This window comes from Acanthamoeba castellanii (assembly GCF_000313135.1).
Source record: "Acanthamoeba castellanii str. Neff unplaced genomic scaffold scf7180000084753, whole genome shotgun sequence".
Classification (NCBI taxonomy): domain Eukaryota; phylum Discosea; order Longamoebia; family Acanthamoebidae; genus Acanthamoeba; species Acanthamoeba castellanii.
Window position 1 is genome coordinate 591,171 of NW_004457538.1, and position 22,997 is coordinate 614,167.

Here is a 22,997-nt window from a genome sequence, read left to right on the forward strand (position 1 = left end):
ATTGTGGTCATGAGGGCTTAGATCGTAGCGGAAGGAGGAGGAGGAAAATTTGAAGAGAACGAATGTACCGCATCATCTTGGGCGGTACCGTGGTGTAGTTCCACACCTCGGACACAACATTTCGTAACCATTTGCTGTGGCGTCGGGGACGTCAGTCGTTGAACTGTTCGCTTCGACGCCATAGACCATGCAGAGGCCACGTACCTGGTGTTCGAACCCTCGACATTGAGGCAGAACTCGTACTTTGTTCGTGGGTCGCCCTCGGTGTGCGTGAATCCTGCGCGCCTCTGAGAGTAAGCGCATGGCCGGTGATCACAGGGCAGCGTGGGGGGTGAGGTGCATCTTACCCGTGTCTCGGACGGACATGCCGGTGCCCTGCAAGAGGGGAAGGATCTGCGGCATGATGCTCTTGCCGATCTCCACCTCCTTGCCCAGGATCTCCATTGTTTTCTGTGTATTGATGTAGGTCACCTGCCCCGTCTGCGCTTCTGTTTCCCACACGATGCAGTCGACATGGTGCAGAACCTGAGCGACAGGACACGAACGTGTTAGGCCTAGGTTTTGAGTGCGCGCAGCCGCTGAACTGTTAGACCATCATCGAAGAAAAGGAAGCGCACGTTGGCTGCGTATCGCAACTTGCGTTCATTGTCGCGTAGTCGCTGCTCGAGCTCCTTGCTTTGTGTGATATCTTTGAGAATGTAGCAGAACAGCTTCCGGTCGGTTGGGTTGTGCGGCAGCGGATAGATGACGCCGTTCAGCCATCGGACCGAGCCTGCGCAGATGGGGAAAAGTGTGAGCGAACGAGGCCCAAAAAACGCATCAGGCACCTCCGGAACGGCAAGCGCGAAGGTAAGGCGTACCAAGGCCGCAGGGCGAGGCGAAGTCCCAGGAGATGGGCAAAGGCGACGCGGTGGCCTCCTCGCACTTGCGTATCCATTCGTTGATGCACGACTGGGGCGAGCCTAGCTCTGACGACCTGCTCTCATACACGGAGAGTATTGTTACATGTCGGAGTTGATGTCATTGACACTTGTTGATGATGGAGAGTGGTTCTTGGCGACTAGCACAGACGACAAGACAGTGGCAGGCAGGAGGAGCCCACAGCGAACGAGCGAACGAAAAGCAGAAGAAAGAAGGAGACCAAAATGAAGCGCAGCAGAACACAACGCAAGTTGGGGCAATGGTGTACCTGCGACCGATAACGTTGCTGAGCTCCTGATTGAAGAATCGACCGACGGCCGCGTTGGCTTGCACGTTGAGCAAATCGCCAGCAGGATGAATTTCATCACCGGGGCTGGGCGGAGATCGCTTCTTGGATTGTTTGGATTTCTTGGGGGGGATGCTTTCAACCACCTCCACGACTCCCATCATGACTGGGCTGTAGTCGAAGAAGCTGCGAAAGAACGATTCGGCCGCCCATGAATCGGACGGAAGTGCAAGAGGCGAAGTGGTAGATGGCAATGACCCCGTCGCCGGCATGACATCCACAGGGCTCACCCCGAGCATCATTGTCGCTTCTTGTACTCGGATTTTACCGTCTCAAACTCGTGTAGGGGAGTGCGTCGATAGATTACCTTTACCTCCTTCTTCCTGTCGTCTACTTCTTCTCCTTCTTGAACGATGCACAACGTTCTGCTGCAATATGCAGCTCCAAGAACGACCTCCAACCACCTTCTCTTCTCCCTCTTGTACAACTGCCAACTCCTTCCGCAGCGATGCACGACCGAGAGAGCGAAGAGCGAGTGGCGCCACAGGCTTCACGACGTCGTCGTGCGTGGCACCTGTAGCTGGTTCGTGTATCACCCCAACTTGTCCAGCCGGCGTTGGGACGAAGATGGTGGTGATGCAGGGTCAGATTGCACTATCTCCCGCTACCACCCAACAACCGGCCCGGAATTTCCGTCGACTGTACAACAGTTTATGGCATACGCCACTCAAGACCACGACGCCAAGGTGCCGCACACCTTGCCTCAAACTCTGTTGTTTCAACACAGCAACCCAACTCAAAACGTCAACAATGGCTCGGCCTTGGTCATCGTGATGGTCCATCAATCAACTCGAATGAGATGCACCTCGCTCCTCACACGCAGGGCAAGGAAGAGAAAGAGAAAGGAAAAGGAAATGGAGCATTTTCAAAGCTGTGTGTCCAGCATTTCTGTAGGAAATACATCAGAGAACACACGGAAAACTAGATTGCACGACCGATTGGATTGGTTGGCCTTCTGCGACGCGAAGTAGAACACTCCTTTTTGCTCTTGGTTTGCCCATACACCACATCAACACACAATCTACACAATGGAAACCGCACGTACGTCCTGCTCGTCGCTTAGCGTTGATTTATTGATAAATAAATCCTTCAGTGATTCATTCATCTATTTATTTATTTTCGAGTGGGGTCACAGTCCCACTCTTCCCCCGCCTTTGTGAGGCACGACCCACTCACACACCACCGCATTGTCTTTATGTCTTTGCAGAGAAGAAGAGGATCGGCATTTTGACGGGTGGCGGAGACTGTCCCGGCCTGAACGCTGTTATCCGGGCAGCCTGCCTCACCTGCATTTCGCACGACTACGAGCTTGTGGGCCTGCACGACGGCTTCGAGGGTACGCCCTCTTGTTCTTCTTGCCCACACGCGTAATTATAAATAATTATTAGAGTTATTGAATTATTTTTTATTCCCTGGCATGAGTGTTGCGTTTTATATTATTTATTATTCACGCGCAGGTCTCTATGAGGAGGCCTACACTATCCTGGACTCGCACAAGGTGGCCAACATCTACGGCGAGGGCGGCACCATCCTGGGTACATGTTCACCGCCATTGCCCAATTCCTGTTGGTCCTTGTAGCGTCAGGCCACCGGGTCGCTGACAGCAACACTCACACACACACACACACACAACGCGCAGGCACGACCAACATCGGTCACTACTGTCTCCCGCTGAGCGAAGACACCATCAAGCGTACCGTGGAGACCTACAATAAGCTCGGGCTCCAGTGCCTGATCTGCATCGGCGGCGATGGCACGATGTCCATCGCCTACGTGCTGAGCCAGCACGGCGTGAACGTGGTCGGCGTGCCCAAGACCATCGACAACGATCTCATGGCTACCGACGTCACCTTCGGGTACAACCGCACGCGCACGATCGCACACACCGCACACACCGCGCATATGCAGACATGAACTGACGTGGATGTTAAACGCAGGTTTGACTCTGCGGTGTCGGTGGTGACCGACGCGCTGGACCGATTGCAAACGACCGCGGCGTCGCACCACCGCGTGATGGTGGTCGAGGTCATGGGCCGCAACGCCGGCTGGATCGCGCTGGCCTCGGGCGTGGCCGGCGGCGCCAACGTGATCCTGCTGCCCGAGATCCGCTGGGAGTGGGAGTCGATCTTCGCCACCCTCAAGGCCAGGGCCGCCGACAAGGGCAAGCGCTACTCTCTGGTGGTGGTGGCCGAGGGCTGCGTGCCCCCGGGCTCGGACTCGCAGATTACGGCCGATGACGAGGCCAAGAAGGCCGTCAGGCTGGGCGGCATCGGCAAGTACGTGAGCGACCGTATCGCCAAGGACATCGGCATGGACACCAGGTATTGTGTGTTGTGTGTGTGGCGTGGCGTGGTGTGTGTGTGGTGTGTGTGCGTGCGTGCGTGTGTGCGCACGCTGACGTGGAGTGGCGTGGCAGGTATGTGATCTTGGGTCACGTGCAGCGTGGCGGCAGCCCGACGTCCTACGATCGTATCCTGGCCACCAAGTACGGCTCCATGGCCGCCAAGCTGGCCATCGAGGGCACCTACGGCTACATGGCCTCGCTCAAGGGCACCGAGGTCGTCAAGGTGCCCATCACCGCCGAGATGCGGGAGCAGCGCAAGGTACACTAACCTTACTCTTCCCTACCCATTTTTGTTTATGACCTTTTGCTCATTACGCTTTTTATTTACCGCTGCGCACCACACACGCACAGGTCAACCCGAAGACGGACCAGATGGTGTGGGCGGCCCGTAACGTCGGCACCGTATTTGGCGATGAGCACCACAGCTCGTAACTCTCTCAGTCACTGCTCTGGAGTGACATCATGAAGTTGCCTTTGTCTTCTTCCTTCTCTTCTTCTTTTTCTTTTTCTTGGCCTTCTTGTTGGATGAAGGCTCCACGTTCTGCTCCTTGGCGTGGTCGTCGCCGTCATCGTCCTCTCCTCTGCTCTTCCGCTTGCCGCTGGTGGTCGCGGTCTCGGTCGCGGTGAGGTCCAGCAGGCCTGTGGCCTTTGCGGGCCTGGTCGCCAGCTGGTGCTTGACGATCACCTGCGCGATCTCGTGGCGGCCGAGCTGGCGAGCCAGGCCGAGCGCGGTCATTTTGTTGTCCCTCGGCCTAACATCCGCCGCGGCACCGCACGCAAGCAGGCTCCGCGCGAGCCCCATGTCGTTCGTCATCACTGGCAACCCAAAGACCAGTGAAAGCAGTCAGCTACTATGACCCACAACCCAAACGACACGACACGACACGACACGACACGACACGACACGACACGACACGACACGACACGACACGACACGACACGACACGACACGACACGACACGACACGACACGACACGACACGACACGACACGACACGACACGACATTCCTTACATACCAGCAAAGTGGAGAGGCGTTTGGGGTCTGGGGTCGGGCGGCACTTGGGTCTGGGCGTTGATGTCGACCCCGCGGTTGACCAGGAGGCGGCACACCTCTTCGCCTCCGCTCGATGCGCCCGGCGAGGTCAGCAAGTCGAACGACTGGGCGGCGTCGATGCGCGAGCCAATGCCGGGCGCCAGCAGACTCAACATTTCCATCGAAGGTTTAACTGCCCCCCCAATCGCGAATAAGCAAACAACAAACAACGCACAGCTGTCATAGCATTGTAGCGAGGAGGTACCTGAACGCAGGGCGTCTCGCACATGATGAACCCGGGGCTTGGCTCCGTGCTCCAGCAGCAGGCGCACCACTTCAACGTTGCCCGAGCGCACCGCGGGCTGAAGGGGTCGAGACTTCTTGTCACTGCCGCAGGTGTTCACGCGTCAGTGCGGGGTTGACACGTCGGTGAAGAAGTGGTCCTGCATGTTGTACGAACCTCAAGTGAAAGCAGCCGTGGTGGATGAGGAGTCGCACGACGTCGAGATGACCCTTGGCCGCTGCGTTGCACACAGCTCTGCTGTTTTGGGTCCGGGCTCCATTACCTAGCAGCAGCCCGAGCATGCCCGCATCGCCCTCCTCCGCTGCAATCTGAGTTCGGGTTGTGGTGTGTTGCATTGTGTGTTGCGTTTTGTTAGTCGCGGTGCGCGGTCACGGTGACTGCAACGAGTGAGCAAGCGGGATTGTGTGCCTCCAGCGGGGTGGAGAGGCGGCAAGGTCCGTTCGGCTGTGCTCCGTGGTCCATCAGCAGCTCGGCCAGCTGGCGGTTGCCCGTTCGGACCGCGCTACACAGCGGTTCGTTCTTCTCCGGATCGTACGCGCCGTCCTCTTCATCACAAACTGCTTGTCTGACGCTCGCCCCATAACCCAACAGCAACTAAAAAGAAAAAATACATGAAAAATAAATATGTAGTCTTTTAATATAATTTAAAAGAAAGCTAAAACATAATACCTAAAAGAAAAAAAATAATAATTAGGGATGGTGGCGCACCTTGGCGGTGGGCGCGGAGCCGGCAGCGCAGGCGCGCCGCAGGGCTTCGTTGATGAGGTTGACCGGACTCGGGCTGTCGACCATGGTCTCCACCGTGGCCAGGGTGGTGTTGCGGTCGTGGCTGAGAAAGAGCGAAGCCGCGACCCCGTCGGCGTAGCGCCGCACCAGCGACGCGCAGCCCACGCTGGCCGCCGCCAGCAGGCGCCAGTCGCGCCCCTCGAAACGCGACCGCCGCGCCTGCGCCTCGCTGTGCATCGCCTCCTTGAGCCAGCGCGCCTTCTTAACAAAGGCCTGCAAGTCGGTGGCGGCCTCTTGGCCGGCCCGGTGGTGGTCGTTAACGAGGGTGAAGTGGGTGGGGAAGACCTGGTGGTGGAAGAGTGGCCACAGGTGAGGATCGGACATGATTGATCGCAACCGGCGGCAGGTGGCCACCACCGCAGCCGTGTCGCGTAGCGGCTCGATGAGCCGGAGGACGGCCAGGACCAGCTCGTCCGGCAGCGCCTCCATGGCGAGCTTTGATGTCGAACGGCAAAAAGAAGCAAGGCCGGACATAAAAAAACAAAAATGTCAGATAAAGTGAAAATGGAATACAGGAAAAAACAGGGAATATATGTGTTGATATGCAACCATTTTTATTTTTATTATTAACACATTTCTTGTTTGCATTTCCCATTTTCTTGCTTGATTGTAAGAAAAAGAATGAAGAAAGGCGGAGGTGGCGGGCTGGTGGCCAGGACGCTGGACCGCCTGCTGCTCCGGAATGTGCTCCGGCCCAACGCCCCCATCGCCGACATCCTCAAGGCACACCTTCTTTTCTATTATTGATTTAGCTCTTTATTTATTTATTTATTTTTTAAATGCAGGTCGCACTGGCCTCCGCGCTGGTGCTGCTCGTCAACATGTGCGTGGCCTTAAATGCTCCGGAGACTTAGGCAAAAATATGAACATATTTAAGTTTGTTGTTGCACCCCAATTGGGGGTGGGCGTGGTTCACAGGGTCACGCGGAACCCGGACACTCTGAGCTCAGTGTTCGTGTCCTACCTCTGCATCTCGCCCCTGACCCGCGCCGGATTCACGATGAGCAACAACCTCTTCCTCTCCAACCTCATCGGTTCTCCACCACCACCACCACCCACTCCCACACACGATTCCCCCGCGGATTCTCCAATGACGTGCGTGGTGTGTGTGTTGTGTGCGTGCGTGTGTGTGTCGTGTCGTGTCGTGTCGTGTGTGTGTCGTGTGTGTCGCCTGTGGGCCTTGTGTCGGCAGGGACTGTGATTGGCACGTTGGTGACGGGCGTTGTCTACGTGGAGCCTGGAGCAGACGAGCAGTTGCTGTGGATCAAAGTGCCGCTTGGTACAAACGCCTTCCCTCCCCCTCTGGTGACTTGAGCTCTTTCTCATCACTCTCACAAATGGCAGCGGTGTCGATCACGCTCTACGCGTTGCTCGTCGTGCGGCGCTACAGTCCGGGCGACATCTCGGGAGGCCTGTTCTCCGCTCTCTTCATTCAAGTGCGCACGCGCGCGCACACGACACGACACACGACACGACACGACACGACACACGACACGACACACGACACACACACCACACGCACAACGCACGCACACGCACACTTTAACTCATGCGATGGTTTTCAGGTGAAGACGTTTGAGTACGAGCCGATCGAAGACTACATCGAGGATCTGCCCGTACGCCCTTCTTTCCGCCCCCATCAGCTGCCCATAGTGACCCCACAACGCCACACAAAATGGCAGCGCCACGAGGTGGTCAGCACGCTGGTGGTGCGCATCATCGCACTCTCCACGTCTGTCGTCTGCGCGTCGCTCGTCAACTTCCTCGTTTCCGGCGGGGCCATCGATCGCATCTTCAAGGCCAGGTACAGTGGCCGCACCGCACGCACACACCACCGCACACGCTGCGTGTGCGCGTGCGGTGCTAGCTTACAATTCCTTGCATTCTGTGTGCGTCCACTACACGTCCAAGGCTGTACTTCACCGAGAAAATGATCCAGAAGGCGTTCAGCAGCATCAGCGTCGTACCAACGAGCTTCATCGCCCAGGAGTCCTTCCGACAGACCGTGGCCCTCATTGAGGTCCACCGCACACACCGCACACACCGCACACACCACGAAAAGCTGAAGAAGACTTGTGTGAGTGTGGTCAGGACGCGAAAAACGCCAAGAGGGAGTGGACGGCGACGCAGAAGACCAAGGACCTGCTCGGCACGATCCAGCACCGCGCCGAGGCTGTGTTTCGCCTCCTCAACCTGCAAGTCACGCTCTGCCTTCTCTCCCGCGAACCCGGTGTGACCCACGTACGTTCAGCTCGTTCATCGCGCACACACACACACACACACACACGCACGCGCACACACACCACCGCACACGCACGCGGCAGCTATGGCGAGTGTCTGATGGGGCTGGTCGACCAGGAGGAGGAAGAGGCGTTGAGCACGCTGCTTCGGTACTCGCACGCCTGCAACCTGATCGGTGACCACCTGACCCCACAACACAGCGGCTGTTTGACAGGTGCCCATCGCACTCCCACCTTGCGCTGGTGGGTCGTCGATCTCACCTGTTGTGTGCTTTCCCTGATGCGTGCATCAGATGGGCTGGCAATCGAGGGGCTCAAGGAGCTGGCGGACAGCAAGACCGTGCCACCGACGGTGGTCCTCTTTGCGCGCATGCTGCACTTGACCCTCGTAGAACTAGGTCCGCAACGTCCTCACGCACACGCACACGCACACGCACACGCACACGCACACGCACTGACTTGTGCACAACGGCTGAAGAGCGAACGAGTGTGGACTACCGACGATCGCCACATCCCCTGTGGTGGGACTGCATTCTTTGTCGATGTCTCCCCGCTGACGTCCCATAGCGCTGGCTGGCGTCGTGTACAAACAAAACTCCATCTTTTCTTCTCGATTTGAAATTTACTACCATTTCAATTTTATCGAGATGCACCGGCGGGCAGCAGCAGTGGCGAAGATGGGGCCAACATCTGTGCGACAATCTTACGGGGGGCACAGCCGGGCACTTGCCACGAGCCGAGGGATTATCGATTGGGGCTTCTACAACACGCGAAGCCGGGGCCAAGAAGATGGAGCACAAGATCCATCAAAGCCAACGCAACAGGCCCTCTCGCCAGCATTAAAGTCCCACATCATCAGCAAGTATGGCCAAGAGCACGCCCCGGCTATCATTGCCAGGTAGATCTCCATCTCCACATCACCATCTGCATTTCATCTAATCTGCGCTCACAATCTCATGATGGTGGTTGGATGCAGGATAAAGGAGAAACACTTCTGGCGAGAGCGTGGGGGCTGGAAGCCAAGCAAACGCATCTCCACCGCAAAGATGCAAGAGCTGCGCGCGACACACGCTGCGGTACGCCAGCCCAGCTCATCCCCACTCTCTCAGAGAGTGCATCCATCCACTCACAGATCCTCCTCGCACGCGCACAGGCCAGAACGCCGCTCCCGCAGCTGGCCCAACAGTACGGCATCAGCGTGGAGGCCGTGCGTCGCATCCTGCGCTCCTCCCGACGGCAGCGGCCGGCAGACAAGGCAGAAGAAGAAGAAGGCGAAGAAGAGTGACAGACGATGAGTGTACTTATGTAATTGTGATCGACGCACGTGTCTGTTCATTGCTTCTTGAATGCCCGCTCCAAGAAGCGATCCACCTTCCATTCTGTAGTGTTGCGTGTCGTTGGTCGTATATCGTGTCGTGTCGTGCGGCGCGCGTGCAGAGAGAGAGAGGTGAGCTAATGCGCGCCAAAGGGACCCAAAAGAGCCCAAGAGACCTCGAGGAGAATGGGGACCGTACCGGCCTGGGGAAGCTGCCAGGGTCCGTTGAACACGCACAACACTGTGATCTCGGGCGTGAAGTGAAGATCCGGCAGCAGCTTGGGCGTGATCAGGAAATATCTGCCATGGCCCAACAAAACGTGGTCAGTGTGGTGTCGTGTGTGCGGTGTGTGCGGTGTGTGCGGTGTGTGTCGTGTATGTGTGCGGTGTGTGTGTTCTGGAGGGGGGGGGCGAGGTACTGGGGGAGTCCAGGCCGACAGGCGCAGTTGACGACCTGCTGGAAGATCATGCGCTCGTTCCTCGGGTCCATGCCCTGGTTGATCTCGTCCACCAGACGGAAGGGGCAGTCGGTGATGTCCTGCAGCGATATCAGATACAGCATCGTCGACACCGAGCGCTCCTGGGTGGGTGGGTGGGTGGATGGATGGCCGGACAACAACATGATCGATGAGTGCGTGCGTGTGCGAGCGAAATGGGGAAGAAGGAGTGCGCACTCCGCCGGACTGGGTCTGGGCGTTGAGTTGGTGGAGGGAGTCCTGCTGGCGGAACTTGACATGAATGGTGATGCCCCACTTGTCAAAGTCCTCGTGTTGGTCTGCTCCCAGGAGGCGTCGGTTGATTAGAAACACGGCCATGCTCCGTCACATTTCTGGAATTGCGAGAAGTTGGGTGAAGGGAGGTACCGAGTTGAATCTTGCCGGCGCACCCGATGGCTTCGAAGTATTTGCTGAACGAGCCGTTGATCCGCTCCACCAGTTCTTCGAGCGGCGGAACCCATTGGCTCTGTACAGAACACATGCGCGCATTAGTACCTCTGTGTTGTGTGTGTTGTGTGTGTTGTGTGTGTGTGTGTGTGTGTGTGTTGTGTTGTGTGTGTTGTGTGTGGTGTGTGTGGTGTGTGTGTGTGTTGTGTGTGTGTGTGGTGCCTTGATCTTCTCGATCTCGGCCTGCTCGGACTTGAGCTGCTCCTGTTCGGCCACCAGCTTCTCCTCGAGCGCGTTGATCTCCTCGCACCGCGTCTCGTACTCAGTGATCACCTTCGGGTTGGTCTGGTAGGACAGCTCCGCCCGCGCCCGCGCCTCCTCGATGGCCTCGTGGAGCTCGTCCAGCGTGTTGGGCATGTCCTTGAACATCTCCTTCAGCTCGTCGGTGAGCACGCCCGTCAGCCGCTCGGCGTTGGCCTTCAGCTCCACCGCTTTCGCCTGCACACTCGGAAAAGTGTAAGACGACGACGACGACGACGACGACAAAACGACGAAATGAAGTGAACGCGCGTGAGGGCTGTGGGCGTACCCTGGTTTCATCGAATTCCCGCTTGGCGTGGGCGAATTCGACTTGGAGCTGCTTGGCCTCGTGGTCGGCTTGCATGGACTGCGTCTTGAGCTCGTGCACCAGCGTTTCAAACTGCGAGCGCTGGAGGACGAGCTTGTCCTGCTCGATGGTGATGGCGATGATCCGCTCGAGGAGCTCGCGGGTCTTGAGAATGCAGCGGTAGCGGGCCGTGAGGGTCTCCTTGATGGTGGTCCGGATCCGCTCCTTTTCGGCCGTCGTGTCCTCCTCCTGCTCGAGCTGCTGCAGCGTGGTCTTCCGCGAATGGATCCTTAGGCGCACCGACTTGATCTGGTCCCCCACCTTTCGCAATTTCTGCTCTTGTCCAAGAATCAACGCACGACACGACACGACACGCAGTGTGATGGTGAGTGACACGACACACACGACACACACACGATAGAGGGAAAAGAAGCGGTTAGGACCTCTTTTTCTCTCGTGATCTCCTGCTGTTGCCTTCGCGCGTTGTTCTCGATCTCCTTGCACTGTTGGCCGTGGTGGTGGTTGGGGGGGGGGCAGTGAGCAGTCGGCCTGTGCTGAACCCAGCTGACGGGGGGAGGGCGCACCTTGTTGATCTCCTGTTCGTAAAGCTGCTGGCTCCTGCGCGCTTCCGCGTACTCCCTCTCGAGCTCCTCCTTCTTCTGCACGTTGACTCCCGAGAACCAACGGCCTACAAAATATAAAGAATAGATCGCGGGCGTCAGAACAGAAAGAAAACAGAGAGAGAAAGCGATGCTGGGGGTCAACAAATAGAATACGAGGGTACGCGCACCGTCCCTCACGGACATTACGGAAACCGATGAGCCGCCGCCGTAGCGCGATTCGTTCTTGGCGTACTGCGACTCGGGGGTGAAGAAATACTTGAGCCTTTGCTGCATGGTTGTGCCGACAACAGAGAGAGGGGGGGGAAACGGTAAGTCGGTGTTGAGGCTCAGCAGCAGCTGGTCAAAAGAGAAGGGGGAGCAGCTGGAGACGCGTACATGGCTCATGATTTGTTCGACGTGCTTGATTGATTCATGCGTGCCCGCGGCCCACAGGTGTGCGTTGCCCTGCCCGCACAGGGCGGCCTTCACCACCGGTGGCGCCTCAAATACCTGCCCACACCCGGTGGTACGTAAGCCGCACGTCGAGGTGGTGGCGGCGGCGGCGGCGGTGGTGGGTACCTGGTCCATAAAATGCGAGACGCCGTAGTTGGTCAACTCTTCGAGAGGACACGGGTTGGGGTTGCGCCGCGGGTCGTAGGGTTCGTTGTACAGGGCTGGCGGAAAGCGAAGGTCAGGCAGGCTAGCAGCGCCCACACAACCACAAAAAAATAAGTGTGAGCTTAGTATGCACTACGTACCGCTGATCCTAAGTTTCTGCTTATCGTAGAGCTCCTGCAGCAAGGTGTCATGGTCCTTTGCTGTCGACAGAATCAGTGACGTCAGGCGAGATCATGGTGGCACACAACGCGCACTGGCCCACAACACACACACACACACACACACACACACGGCACAGCACGAGAGAAGGAAGAGGGGTCGTACAGGTCTGACAGATAAAGGCGGTTATGACCCACCCGGGCGTGACCATCTCAAGGTAGCGCGCATGCAGCGGATTCGGCACCGTCACCTTAATGGCGCAAGGGTGACGTCAGCACCATCCGTTTCTCCGACCAATTGTATCCCTCGATGATGAGTCGGTGGTGGGATGGTGTATACCTCGAGGGCAACCGGGCCGTAGACCTTCTTCTCGAACTTATTTTCGTTCTCGCGCAGCCACAGGTATCCATTGTGGGCATCCCTGATAGAAGGTTTATCAGAGAGTGTCAATGCACGACACACACACACACACACACACACACACACACACACACACACACACACACACACACAGAGTCCAGCACGCGTGCAAAGGTTGGTGGTACTTGTTCCACTTTCGGAGGTTCTCCACCTTTTGCGCGCGAAGGTCGTCCAACTCCTTGAGCTGTCGCTGCAACTGCTGGGCCGCCTCCATCGCCCTACATAGTACACCACGTGGTGAGTAAAATACGCAAAACGTGGGCGGGGGCGGGGCTTTGCTGTACCGTGCTCGGTCTGCTTTGCGTTCCACTTCGACGGACTGGGCCGAGGTGATGTCGTCGGTGAGTTGCCGGAAGCGCTCGTTCATCTGCGCGGTCTGTTGCGAGGCCTCCTCCTGGGCCTCGCCGAGCTGCGCGAGCTCGTCCTCGAGCCGCTGGATCTCTGCGGCCACCTGCTGCGCCTTGCGCTTGTTCTCCTCGGCGCGCGTCAGCAGCTTCTCGAGCTCTTCCTCCAGCGCGCTGCACTCCTCCGCATACTTTTCGCTCTGCTCGCCTGTGCGCACACACGTGTTAGCACGTGCGCGTGCAGTGGTGCGTGTGCGCGTGCCGTGGTGCGTGTGCGCGTGCTGTGGTGGGTGTGCCCCATATGTTTAGTTGCGTGCGCGCCTGTGTACATACCTATGTTCTTCCTCTGCCTGTCTAGCCTGACCAGCTCTTCGGCTCCTTTTTGCTTCTTCACGTCGAACTGCTTGATCTTCGCTTCGTACTCTCTGCAAACCAGGCGTGTGAGCGTTCCCTGCGATTCGCAGATGATGACAGCAAGGAGAAAGAGGAGTGGAGTGGAGAGACGCACTCGAGCTTCTGCTTGAGCGGCCGCATCGCTTTCTCTTTTTCCTTGATTTGTTCCTTGACTTCGTCCATTCGTCCCTTTAAGGTGAGGGCCGCTTTGCGTTCGGCCTTTGTGGGGGAGGGAGGACACGGTCAGCAAGCTTACGCCGCCCAACAACAACACGAAGCGAGCACACTCCAAAGCAGATATTATTACCTCGAACTCAAGCCAGGGCTTCTTCATCGTCAGCTCTTTTGCCGTTTTCACGTGCTTTTCGTACTCCCTGCACCATGTGCACATACGCCATGAGCGGTGTGAGTGAGAAGTGTTGCAGCGTCCGTCACCGTGGGGAGCGAAGCCTTGAGTGCACGTAGGCGTGTGCGTACCTGAATCGTAGGACGTCTCGCTCGAGGCTTTGGTTGGCCTTCTTGAGATTGTCCAAGTGGGTGCCGTGCTCGAGTACCGTGCGCTCCAATACCTTCGAATTCGTCCTCAGCTCGATCAACCTGAACGTGAACAAATCGATGAGAGGTGAGAATCAGCCGCTGGAGCGACCAGCGCTATGTGGTGCACAGTACCTGTCGTGCTTATTGATCATTTCCTCCGACCCCACAGCCTTTTCCGTCTCGCGCAGCAGCTGGGGCGGAGTGAGGGCCGCAAAGTTGCACACTCTGTCGGGGACACACGACACACAACACACACGAGCTCGCTATCAGTGTTTTGCTTCCCAGGAAAAGGCGTGGCCAAGGTGGTGCGTACCTGTCCTGCGGCAGGAACTGGCACAGGTTGTCCACCTGCACGTTCAGCTTCTTCATGACGTCCATGACCCTGGCCTTGCCCACGCCGTGGCCGTTCAACTTCCACTGGGATTTGTTGTCCTGTAGAATCGTGCGCTGCACGACGACATTCCTTCCCTTGGTGTTGCAGAGCTCGATCTCGATCGTGGCCTTGTCCTTCCCGTGCTTGATGAACTCGCGCACCTCCTTGGCTCTTCCGAGGATCTGGGTGGAGGAGCGAGCACAGTGAGTTACCGACACACACACACACACACACACACACACAACAGCCGAGAGTAGAGACATACAGTGGGTGCGCCGCCGAGTCCGAGGGCGAGACCGCACACGATGGTCGATTTCCCGCTGCCGTTGGGTCCCATGACCACGTTTAGCCGAGGACCGGGACGGACCTGCGAGGCGACAAAGAGAGGTGGCGGACGATGATGATGACGACGATGGTCATGATGATGGTCGGGGCGGTGCGGTTCTTGAACCAGAAGAGAGAAGAGAGCCTTCGCCATCACGCCACAGCACGTAGCACGTACCTCGCAGTCGGTGTAGGTCACAAAGTTGATCATGCGTATGCGCACGATGGAGCCTCGCTTGTATCCCTCTGCATTCGAGCCTCCTCTGTTGCAAGCGTCAGGCCACTGGTCGCGAAGAAGGCCGAGAGAAAAGGCTGAGTAGTGAGGGGGAGCGTACTTGTTGTTGCCGTTGGGGGTGGAGGCTGGGTATTGCGACAACTGAGACATGGAGAAGCCATTGCCCTGGGTGCTGTTGACCTCTTCCTCGTCTTCCTCCTCATCCGCAGCATCGTCATTGCCATCGGATCGCTCATCTTCTGGCTCCTCTTCTACGATTTTCCGACGCTTATCTTTGGCCGATGAAGAACGATGAGTATTCCCGTTCTCCTTTTGTCCACCGTTCGTAGCCTCATCCTCCAGTTCATCCTCAGTGATTCTTCTCTTTAATCGGCGCGATGGCTGATCGGGTCCATCTTCGCCTACTTGGCGCCGCGATGCCATGCCTCGTTCGTAGGATCGATCAGCCACGTATCTCGATGGTGTTGATGCCGCGCCAACGTATCTTTCGTACTTCGAAATTAAAACGTTCGCGCCTTTTTGGTCATTTAATATTTTATTTTTGATTACTTTTCTTTTCGCTCTGCACTTTTTCTTGGTCTGGGACGCGTGCGAGATGGTGCGATTCAAGAATCGCTACCTCTTGGTCGAGTTGGTGTGGGGTGATGGAATGGTGGACTCCTCCATCTCCGCCGAAACTCTGAAGCGCGAAGTGAAACATCAAATTCAACTCAATTTCGGCGATTTTGGCGTCGGGCTCATCCAAGCGACCCTGCAAGGTACGCTCGCGCTTCCCATCATCTCCCTAGGCACCTTATGCGCCTTTCATCTTCATCTCATTCGCTCATTTTTCGTCTCATCTCCTCTGTCGTCAGTTAAATATTGGAATCACTTGACGAACCTGTGCATCATCCGTTGCGCTCGAGACTACTACAAGATGGTGTGGGCTGCCGTCACGATGATCAACACGCTCAACCAGCGATCCGTGCTCTTCCGCTTGGTTCATCTCGGAGGTACTGTGACCTGGCCACCGCCCGCCGGCCCTGATGGCACAAGTCGGCCTTTGTTTTGACGCTGTAACGCCGCCGCGCGTGCTGCAGGGAGCGTGCGCTCGTGCCAGAAGGCGGCCATCGCGTTTCCCCTCAAGCCTGGCACCACGAGGACTCTCCCAGCGCACGGCGTCAAGGCAGAAGCTGCAGCTCAACGCACCGCTTCACCTTCTCCTGCTCCATCCTCTCCTTCCTCTGCTGAGCCGATGGCCACATGATGTGCTCTACGCCGCGAGCCCCTTCCTTGCCTCTGTACATAACAATAAAGCTAAAGATCAATAGAGGTGCAACGACGTCGGAGGTGGTGATGGTCACCACCATCGTCTGGCGCGCTGGCCGACGAACTCGACAAGAGGGGAAGAACTCCGCAATGGAGGAGTTCTACGTTCATTTAGGAAACAGCACACCACCTTTACTTTTGGTGTTGAGCCGTGCCAGACGACGAAGCTTGAGGGCCACACAACAAAACTTCATCATACAGAACCTCTCCAGCTCAAGCGAGACCCGCCTCGAAGAAGATGGAGGGGGCGGCCATTCTGTCGTTCTTCGTTGGGCTCGGGCTATTGCTCGGACCCATGTCCCTTCCGTACGATAGCGGACAGCACGACGATACTACCCCCTATGACAATCTTCCGCCGGCACCTCACGACCGGCCCCCGCCTACTCTTCTTCAAGAGGAAGTCGGAGGTAATCAACTTCAACCTCAACTTACCATCTCTTCAATCTTTTTGTCGGTTTTGGTTGTTTATTATTTGTTGTTTCTTCTCTGGCACAGACGCAAAGCAGATGGCGCGGAGAGGCGAAAGGCCGGAGGTGTGCGCGGCCCAGTACCGCATGAAGAGCAAGGAGTTCTGCGAGTGCATCATCGGACGCAACGACAACTTCTTCTGCAGCGTACTACCACCTTCTCCTTCTTCCACCACCACGCACTCTGTCGCCATTCTCATCTCATCTCATCTCCACCCTTCTTATCTCTTCCGCCACGCAGTACGAGTGCCACTGCTTGCTCGTCCATTGCGAGTCGTCTCGTTGCCGTGCGTGCCCATCATCTCCGTGTTTGCTCTTTGCTTCGAGCTTCGACGTCTGATCCCGTTCTGTGCGTGCGTGTGCTGTCGACCACAGACCCAACACACAAGGCGATCGTGATCATGGTGTTGCTGAGCCTGTTCGTGCTGGGCACGTGCCTGTTGTGCTGCGGGCTGGGCTGCCTGGCCTACTGCTGGCTCAACCAACGACACCAGGGCTTCACCGCGCGACGCTACCGCAAGATGGTCTCCTCCACGCGACTCAGCCGACGAAGACGACGCGGACGACGAAGAGGCGCAGAAGCGGAGAAGGTGAAGAAGGAAGAGGAGCGAGAAGAGGAGGAGGAAGGGCCTCCGCCACTGCCGCTCGAGGAGATGGAAGAAGGACGCCGCCGAAGCAGTCGCGATGAAGAGGCCGCCGAAGTTGAGAAGGCAACACCCCAACAAGAAAGCCGGTGATAGCCACCGGTTGAGAGCAATTTGATTGTAAACGAAAAGGAGCTTGTATTTGACAAGAAGAGTGGGTGATGTACATAAGAAGGGGTGAAAGAGTGTTGAGAGTTGATGGTGATTAGTGCCTTGACGGTGGTGGTCGTTGTCCCCTTCATGATGTACGTTTGTCGGAGGAAGAAGACCTACTTACTCCTTGGGATCACCGATACCGTCGGCGTTGATGGCAAAGACGGCCTCGGCCTCGGGCAAGCAGGGCGAGTCGTAGATCTTGCAGATTCGGGTCTCGGCGCGGCCCTTCCTGAGGTAGAGGCGAGTGGTCGAGGCGTGGGCCATAATGTTACCGCCGATGGGCTTCTTGGGGTCGGCGCCGAACATGGCCGCGTTACCGTCGACCTGGGCCACCACCTGGTTGGTGATGACGACGGCCACGCCGAACTCGTCGGCCAGTCGCTGGAGCGTGCGGAGGAAGCGCGCCAGGTGCATCTGACGGGCCGACAACTCGCCACGACCCGAGTAGTCCGTACGGTAGAGCGCCGTGGCACTGTCGACGATGAGCATGGCGTACCGCGACTCGGACATCATGGCCGAGGCCTGCGCCAGCAGCTGCATCTGGTGGTCCGAGTTGTAGGCTCGCGCGTAGGCTACATTGTCCAGCACATCGTCTCCGTTCAGGCCATATCTAAAGGACACCCGTGGTGTGTGAGCTGCTGTTTCGAAACTTCAGCTCGAGCAAAGCGAAGGCACAGCGCACGTACCGCTCAGCGATGGCAAGAAGCCTCTGCGGACGGAAGGTGCCCTCGGTATCGACGTACAGAGCCTTGCCCTCACCGCCGCCCTGATCCAACGGAAGCTGGCAGGTGACGCACAGCTGGTGGCAGAGCTGAGTCTTGCCCGTCCTGAACTCGCCGAAGATTTCCGTGATCGAGCCGGTCTCGATGCCATCTGCAAGAAGAGAGATTATTAACATTAGGAACCCTGCGCATCGCACATCTCTCGAAGGCGGCGCGGGGAACTTACTCTCAAGCAGCTTGTCGAGCTCCTTTGATCCGGTTGTGACTTGAATGATTTCGGCTCTTTGCTTCTGGAATTCAGTGGCCGTGGTGAAGCCCATCGGCACCAGCTTGGCGGCTGCAGGAACGGACGTCGAATCGATTAGATGTTAATGCCCTTTTGCTTCGGCCTTAAGCTTGGAGAGGCGCGCATTATCATGAAGACACGTACCCTCAGCGAGGATCTTGTCTGCCTTAGTGTCGGATACACCCTTCACCGCGATCAAGGCCTTCTTGGTCGAAAAAGCCACCGATTCGACGGTGTAGAAGCCAGCACCCTGAAGCTTCTTCACATCAACAGCACTGATGCCATGTTGCTGTACGTAAATGAAAAGAGTTAGTTCCGCATGAGATTTGGCCTTTCAATTCTCGAACACTGAGTAAGCGTACCTCGAGCTTGGTGATAGGAATGGGTCCGCATTCCTCCTCCTCCACAGCCTCGACGACCGCCTCCTCTTCCTTTTGCTTCTTCTGACGGCTCATCTTGCTGTTGTGCTGTGTGGTGTTCTGGTAATGCCGCAAGACAAGAAGAGAGAAGGTGCTGCTTCGCTGCAAAAACGTTCCTCGAAACATTCCTGTCATTCCTTTATGCGGGAAAATATTTTCGGAGTTGTTACTTTTTCTTTTCTCCGATGAATAAATATTCCGTTTTTTTGGGTGGTTGCAGCTTTACATGAGGAAGAAGGGGAGGTGAGTCTCGGTCTCTCCTTATTAGTAGTCGCCTCCGGTGAGGACCTCTCTGGACGAGGTGCCGGCAGCCTGCTTCTGGGTGGCGTGCGCCCTCTTGGGACAGTTGGCTATGCGATGGCCGAGACCGCCGCAGAACGCGCAGCCCTTGACGCCGCCGATCTCCTCCACCGCGACGTCCTCGCCCGTGAGCGACGACAACACGGCCGGCACGCGCTGCTTGGCCTCGAGCAGCAGATGCTTGAGATCGAGCAGGATGGTCTCCTCGCAGTTCTTGTTGATGAACGTCGTCGCGATACCCGTCTTACCACAACGACCCGTACGACCGATTCTACGCAGCGATTGAAACGAGAGAAGGTTAGATGATGGGTGATGGTTGATGGTTGATGGCGGTGGAAAAAGAAGGAACGACGAGAATGAAGGGTAAAGGGTGAAGGCGTCGGTCATATGTACCTGTGTACATAGTTTTCGATCTCCTTGGGCATGTCGTAGTTGATGACGTGCTGGATGTCGGGGAAATCGAGACCCTTGGACGCGACGTCTGTGGCGACGAGGACGTCCTTCTTTCCCTCCCTGAAGGAGGACATGGCGTACTCTCGCTCCTCCTGGTCCTTGCCACCGTGCACGGCCACGGCTTCCACGCCCTTGAGCAACAGATATCTGTTTGGAAAGGCGCACTGTTAGCCGATAAGCACCAGGGGCGCACCACAGAAGAAGAGGAAAAAAGAAGAGGGAACGTACTCGTGGATGTCGTCCACGTCGGTTTTGCTCTCGCAGAAGATGAGCACGGGCGGTGGCGTCTTCTGGAGGCACTCGAGGAGATACACGATCTTAGCCTCCTGCTTGACATACTCGACCTCCTGGATGACGTCGAGATTGGCTGCACCGGCACGACCGACGTTCACGACGACGGGCTGGACGAGGGCCTTCTTGGCGAAGTCCTGGATCTTCTTGGTCTGGTGGCGGAGAAGAGCAGCGTCTGGCGCTGGTTGGTGAAGAAGTCGACCACGCCGGAGAGGTCCTCCTCGAAGCCCATGTCCACGAGCCTGTCGGCCTCATCGAGGGCCAGGTACTTGCACAGGTTGAGCGTGAACTTCTTCTTCTTGAGGAAGTCGAGCAGACGGCCGGGCGTGGCGACGATCATGTGAATGCCGCGGCGCACGAGGTCGGCCTGCTCCTTGAACGGCACGCCGCCGATGCACAGCAAGGTGCGCAGCTGCGGGTTACCAGCGCGGGCCAGGTAATCGCAGATGCGGCTGATCACCGAGTGCGTCTGCTTGGCCAGTTCGCGCGACGGACAGACGATGATGCCGAACGGTCCCTCGCCGCTGGTGATGGGCATCTTCTTCTCCTCTTCGAGTGCGAGCATGATGAGTGGTAGCGAGAACACGAGCGTCTTGCCGGAACCGGTGAAGGCGAGACCGATCATGTCGCGGCCGCTAAGGATGACCGGCAGGCCCTGGATCTGGATGGGCGTCGGCTTCTTGATGCCCTTGTCGCGCAGAGACTCGATGATGGGGCGCGGGAACTTCATGTCCTCGAATCGCTTGATGGGGTTGGGCACGCGCTCTCCCTCGACCAGGATGTGCCACTCGTCGCGAATTTCCTGGCAATCCTCTTCCGACATCTCGCGCACCCAACGAGGCGGCCGCCAGCTGGTCTCGATCGAGTCTGAGAAAGTGATATCCTTGGCCCTCTGGCCGACAGGAATGAGGATCTTGGCTTCCTTGGCCGTGTCGTCCAGCATCTCGGCCTCCTCTATCTGAATTTCCTGCTTCGGATCGAGCGGCTCGCCTTCACCTTGCTGCAACATCTCCACCTTCTCATCGAGCAGCGATCGCATCGCACGCGGCCCGGCCGTGGGAATCTCCTCCACCACCTGCTCCTCTTCCTCCACGTTCGCGCCCGTCTTCCTCTTCCGCCTGAGATCCAGCTTCTCTCTCAGCATCTTCTTCCTCTGCTTCAAGGGGACCCACTTCTCCACCCCCTCGCCCTCGTCGTCTTCGCCATTTCCGTTGTTCGCATCGCTCCCCGTGCGACCCTCTTCCGGTTCTTCTCTCCTGCCGTATCGCTTCCTCTTACGCGAAGCATCTTCTTCAACGGCGCTGCTACGTGAAGCTGTCGCCACCTCCATCTCTTCTTTGTTGCGATTGAATCGATCTATCGCTTGGTTGATGTTTTTTTTTCCCTCTTATTTGTCGACAAAGGAATATTCCCATTCTTTTCAATTTTCCGCCCCAAAGACTTCGAAGAACGGCTCAGGGAAGGGGCAAGTCAAGCAAAGAGGTCCACACATTACGTTGCTACACCCACTTGCCGTCCTTACCCTTGGCCTTCTTGCCCTCGTTTCCGCCGATGGCGGTACCATCCTGCTGCTGCTGTTCAGTCGGCGGCACGCCTCCAAAGTGTTCGCCAAAGTCGTTGATGGTGGGCGCCGCTCGTCGGGCCACGCCCACCTTCTTCGCCGCCTTCTGGTACATCTGGGGTACAAGAACAGAGAAAAAGAAAAAAACGACGAAAAGATGACGATCGCACGTATGAGCAGCGATCGTGTTGCACATCTGATGATGATGATGACGATGTGTGGTTGTACCTCGCCAAGCTTGCGCAGTCCATCCACGAGCTTCTTTCTGGTCTTCTTGTCCTTACAGTCCTTGAACATCTTTTCGCACGCTTGCCGCAGCACCTGCTCAATCTGGAGAGGAGGAAGGAGCGACAGGTGCAGGTGTTGAGCAACGAGGACTCAGCGCGACGCGTGGTTTGAAGGGGTCTTTACCTCAAGCTTACCGAGCTTCCACACCAGGTTGATGCCCTGGTTGAGAGCCTTCATCTGAACATCGGTGTCTTGCGATCCCTCCAGCTGCTGCTGCACCAACTGCAGCTTGCGTGCCTCGCTGCGTTTACGTTGTGGTTGCAGTGTCAAGAGTCAGTACGCGGTGGGGTAAGTCGCATTCAAGGGGGCTGTGCATCTCACCTGACGAGGGAGAGAGCCTCGGATACGATGTGGCCCTTCTCCGAGAGCTCGGAAACGAAGCTCTCGAGACCAAACCAGCGGTTATCGTGTTGCTTTGCTTCCTGTTGTTGTGCACATTATAAAAAGTATATGAGAAGAGCGACGCCCCACCCGATCGGCGAACAAGGGCCGTACCTGTATATAAATATAGCCGATGTGGAGGAGAAGCGACGCGCCGCCGGGAACCTCCAGCTTCTCTTCGATGTCCTGCTCCATGAGAACGACCCATTCTAGAATTTGTGTCGTGTGTCGCGTGCATGTCATGTAATGAGCACCGGGAGCACAACGCAGCTCCGTGCGCGTGGATTGCGGAAACTGCTGCGCACCTTTGGTGTTGCCAGCGGTGTAGGGCTCGAGTTTGATGAAATGCAGGGTGGTGGCCAGCTTTTCGATCCTCTCCCGCTGCGCCTTCTCCTGCTCCGCCTTGGCAGACTCCGATTGCTCGTCGGCCATGAACTGCTCGCCCAAACACAAAGCCGCAGTTGCAAGGTTGTTGAACGAAGATCGGTCAGCACAATGGGGCGACAACGAAAGAAGCTGTGGTTCGTGTAGTGGGCGCGTACCGAGGAGAAGAGGTTCATTTCTCCGATCACGTCGTCGAACTTGCCAGCACCGAACAGCATCCTTTGGTGAAGGTGGTGGCACAATGTTCAGCAAAAGAAAAGGACGAGAAGGACTATAACAAAAGCTCTGAAGCGAGCGAGGGCGGTGGTACTTGAACGCGAACGATATGTCCACCTCGCCGCCTTGGCCAGAGACGTAGTCCTGGAGGAACGACCAACGCACGTGACATTAGGGAAAAGGAGAGCTGCACAAACACGCCTTCTTCGGTTGGGCGCGGAGACTCACCTTTCCGAACTTGTCGTACATCTCTCTCTTTCCCTCGTCGGACAGGATTTGGTACGCTTCGTTGATGAGTTTGAACTGGCAAACGAAGGACGTCAGCAGGTGGCTCT

General features: G+C 57.1%; 11 protein-coding genes across 11 annotated transcripts; 4 read left to right on the plus strand and 7 right to left on the minus strand.

The window, feature by feature from the left end:
* Positions 1-151: 151 nt before the first annotated feature.
* Positions 152-1,509, minus strand: ACA1_201570 (uncharacterized protein; the record flags this gene model as incomplete). Its single annotated transcript, XM_004341836.1, has 6 exons — positions 152-170; positions 205-277; positions 348-525; positions 618-772; positions 861-976; positions 1,190-1,509. 6 exons carry the CDS (start codon positions 1,507-1,509, stop codon positions 152-154), a joined length of 861 nt encoding a protein of 286 aa, XP_004341884.1.
* Positions 1,510-2,295: 786 nt separating this feature from the next.
* Positions 2,296-4,043, plus strand: ACA1_201580 (6-phosphofructokinase precursor family protein; the record flags this gene model as incomplete). The annotated part of the gene is made up of 7 exons (XM_004341837.1): positions 2,296-2,308; positions 2,475-2,603; positions 2,725-2,802; positions 2,907-3,123; positions 3,205-3,588; positions 3,684-3,870; positions 3,963-4,043. The coding sequence occupies 7 exons, from the start codon at positions 2,296-2,298 to the stop codon at positions 4,041-4,043; spliced, it is 1,089 nt and encodes a 362-aa protein (XP_004341885.1).
* Positions 4,044-4,071: 28 nt separating this feature from the next.
* On the minus strand, positions 4,072-5,284 carry ACA1_201590 (ankyrin repeat-containing protein; the record flags this gene model as incomplete). The annotated part of the gene is made up of 4 exons (XM_004341838.1): positions 4,072-4,427; positions 4,629-4,838; positions 4,911-5,032; positions 5,106-5,284. 4 exons carry the CDS (start codon positions 5,282-5,284, stop codon positions 4,072-4,074), a joined length of 867 nt encoding a protein of 288 aa, XP_004341886.1.
* Positions 5,285-5,300: 16 nt separating this feature from the next.
* On the minus strand, positions 5,301-6,164 carry ACA1_201600 (uncharacterized protein; the record flags this gene model as incomplete). Its single annotated transcript, XM_004341839.1, has 2 exons — positions 5,301-5,543; positions 5,658-6,164. The coding sequence occupies 2 exons, from the start codon at positions 6,162-6,164 to the stop codon at positions 5,301-5,303; spliced, it is 750 nt and encodes a 249-aa protein (XP_004341887.1).
* A 192-nt stretch (positions 6,165-6,356) lies between these two features.
* ACA1_201610 (uncharacterized protein) lies at positions 6,357-8,542 on the plus strand (the record flags this gene model as incomplete). Its single annotated transcript, XM_004341840.1, has 12 exons — positions 6,357-6,419; positions 6,521-6,558; positions 6,654-6,769; positions 6,928-7,014; positions 7,080-7,171; positions 7,301-7,351; positions 7,379-7,539; positions 7,647-7,755; positions 7,845-7,976; positions 8,094-8,190; positions 8,269-8,373; positions 8,454-8,542. 12 exons carry the CDS (start codon positions 6,357-6,359, stop codon positions 8,540-8,542), a joined length of 1,140 nt encoding a protein of 379 aa, XP_004341888.1.
* A 765-nt stretch (positions 8,543-9,307) lies between these two features.
* ACA1_201620 (structural maintenance of chromosomes 5 smc5, putative) lies at positions 9,308-15,209 on the minus strand (the record flags this gene model as incomplete). The annotated part of the gene is made up of 26 exons (XM_004341841.1): positions 9,308-9,354; positions 9,490-9,590; positions 9,710-9,870; positions 9,965-10,065; positions 10,154-10,251; positions 10,428-10,672; positions 10,764-11,114; positions 11,225-11,284; positions 11,366-11,469; positions 11,572-11,671; positions 11,780-11,893; positions 11,963-12,057; positions 12,142-12,201; positions 12,326-12,410; positions 12,500-12,581; positions 12,706-12,798; positions 12,865-13,132; positions 13,258-13,349; positions 13,433-13,536; positions 13,625-13,691; positions 13,795-13,914; positions 13,987-14,079; positions 14,168-14,409; positions 14,493-14,594; positions 14,730-14,814; positions 14,887-15,209. The coding sequence occupies 26 exons, from the start codon at positions 15,207-15,209 to the stop codon at positions 9,308-9,310; spliced, it is 3,393 nt and encodes a 1,130-aa protein (XP_004341889.1).
* Positions 15,210-15,381: 172 nt separating this feature from the next.
* On the plus strand, positions 15,382-15,837 carry ACA1_201630 (Rpp14 family protein; the record flags this gene model as incomplete). Its single annotated transcript, XM_004341842.1, has 2 exons — positions 15,382-15,544; positions 15,641-15,837. 2 exons carry the CDS (start codon positions 15,382-15,384, stop codon positions 15,835-15,837), a joined length of 360 nt encoding a protein of 119 aa, XP_004341890.1.
* Positions 15,838-16,332: 495 nt separating this feature from the next.
* Positions 16,333-17,298, plus strand: ACA1_201640 (uncharacterized protein; the record flags this gene model as incomplete). Its single annotated transcript, XM_004341843.1, has 4 exons — positions 16,333-16,501; positions 16,590-16,708; positions 16,803-16,848; positions 16,937-17,298. 4 exons carry the CDS (start codon positions 16,333-16,335, stop codon positions 17,296-17,298), a joined length of 696 nt encoding a protein of 231 aa, XP_004341891.1.
* Positions 17,299-17,478: 180 nt separating this feature from the next.
* ACA1_201650 (DNA repair protein RAD51, putative) lies at positions 17,479-18,824 on the minus strand (the record flags this gene model as incomplete). The annotated part of the gene is made up of 5 exons (XM_004341844.1): positions 17,479-17,971; positions 18,048-18,234; positions 18,310-18,420; positions 18,514-18,658; positions 18,732-18,824. 5 exons carry the CDS (start codon positions 18,822-18,824, stop codon positions 17,479-17,481), a joined length of 1,029 nt encoding a protein of 342 aa, XP_004341892.1.
* Positions 18,825-19,052: 228 nt separating this feature from the next.
* On the minus strand, positions 19,053-21,162 carry ACA1_201660 (DEADbox ATP-dependent RNA helicase 35B, putative; the record flags this gene model as incomplete). The annotated part of the gene is made up of 4 exons (XM_004341845.1): positions 19,053-19,331; positions 19,490-19,688; positions 19,770-19,984; positions 20,035-21,162. The coding sequence occupies 4 exons, from the start codon at positions 21,160-21,162 to the stop codon at positions 19,053-19,055; spliced, it is 1,821 nt and encodes a 606-aa protein (XP_004341893.1).
* Positions 21,163-21,331: 169 nt separating this feature from the next.
* On the minus strand, positions 21,332-22,911 carry ACA1_201670 (DNAJ heat shock domain containing protein; the record flags this gene model as incomplete). The annotated part of the gene is made up of 9 exons (XM_004341846.1): positions 21,332-21,508; positions 21,622-21,723; positions 21,805-21,922; positions 22,003-22,103; positions 22,177-22,271; positions 22,368-22,497; positions 22,605-22,665; positions 22,757-22,806; positions 22,891-22,911. 9 exons carry the CDS (start codon positions 22,909-22,911, stop codon positions 21,332-21,334), a joined length of 855 nt encoding a protein of 284 aa, XP_004341894.1.
* Between the last annotated feature and the right edge of the window lie 86 nt (positions 22,912-22,997).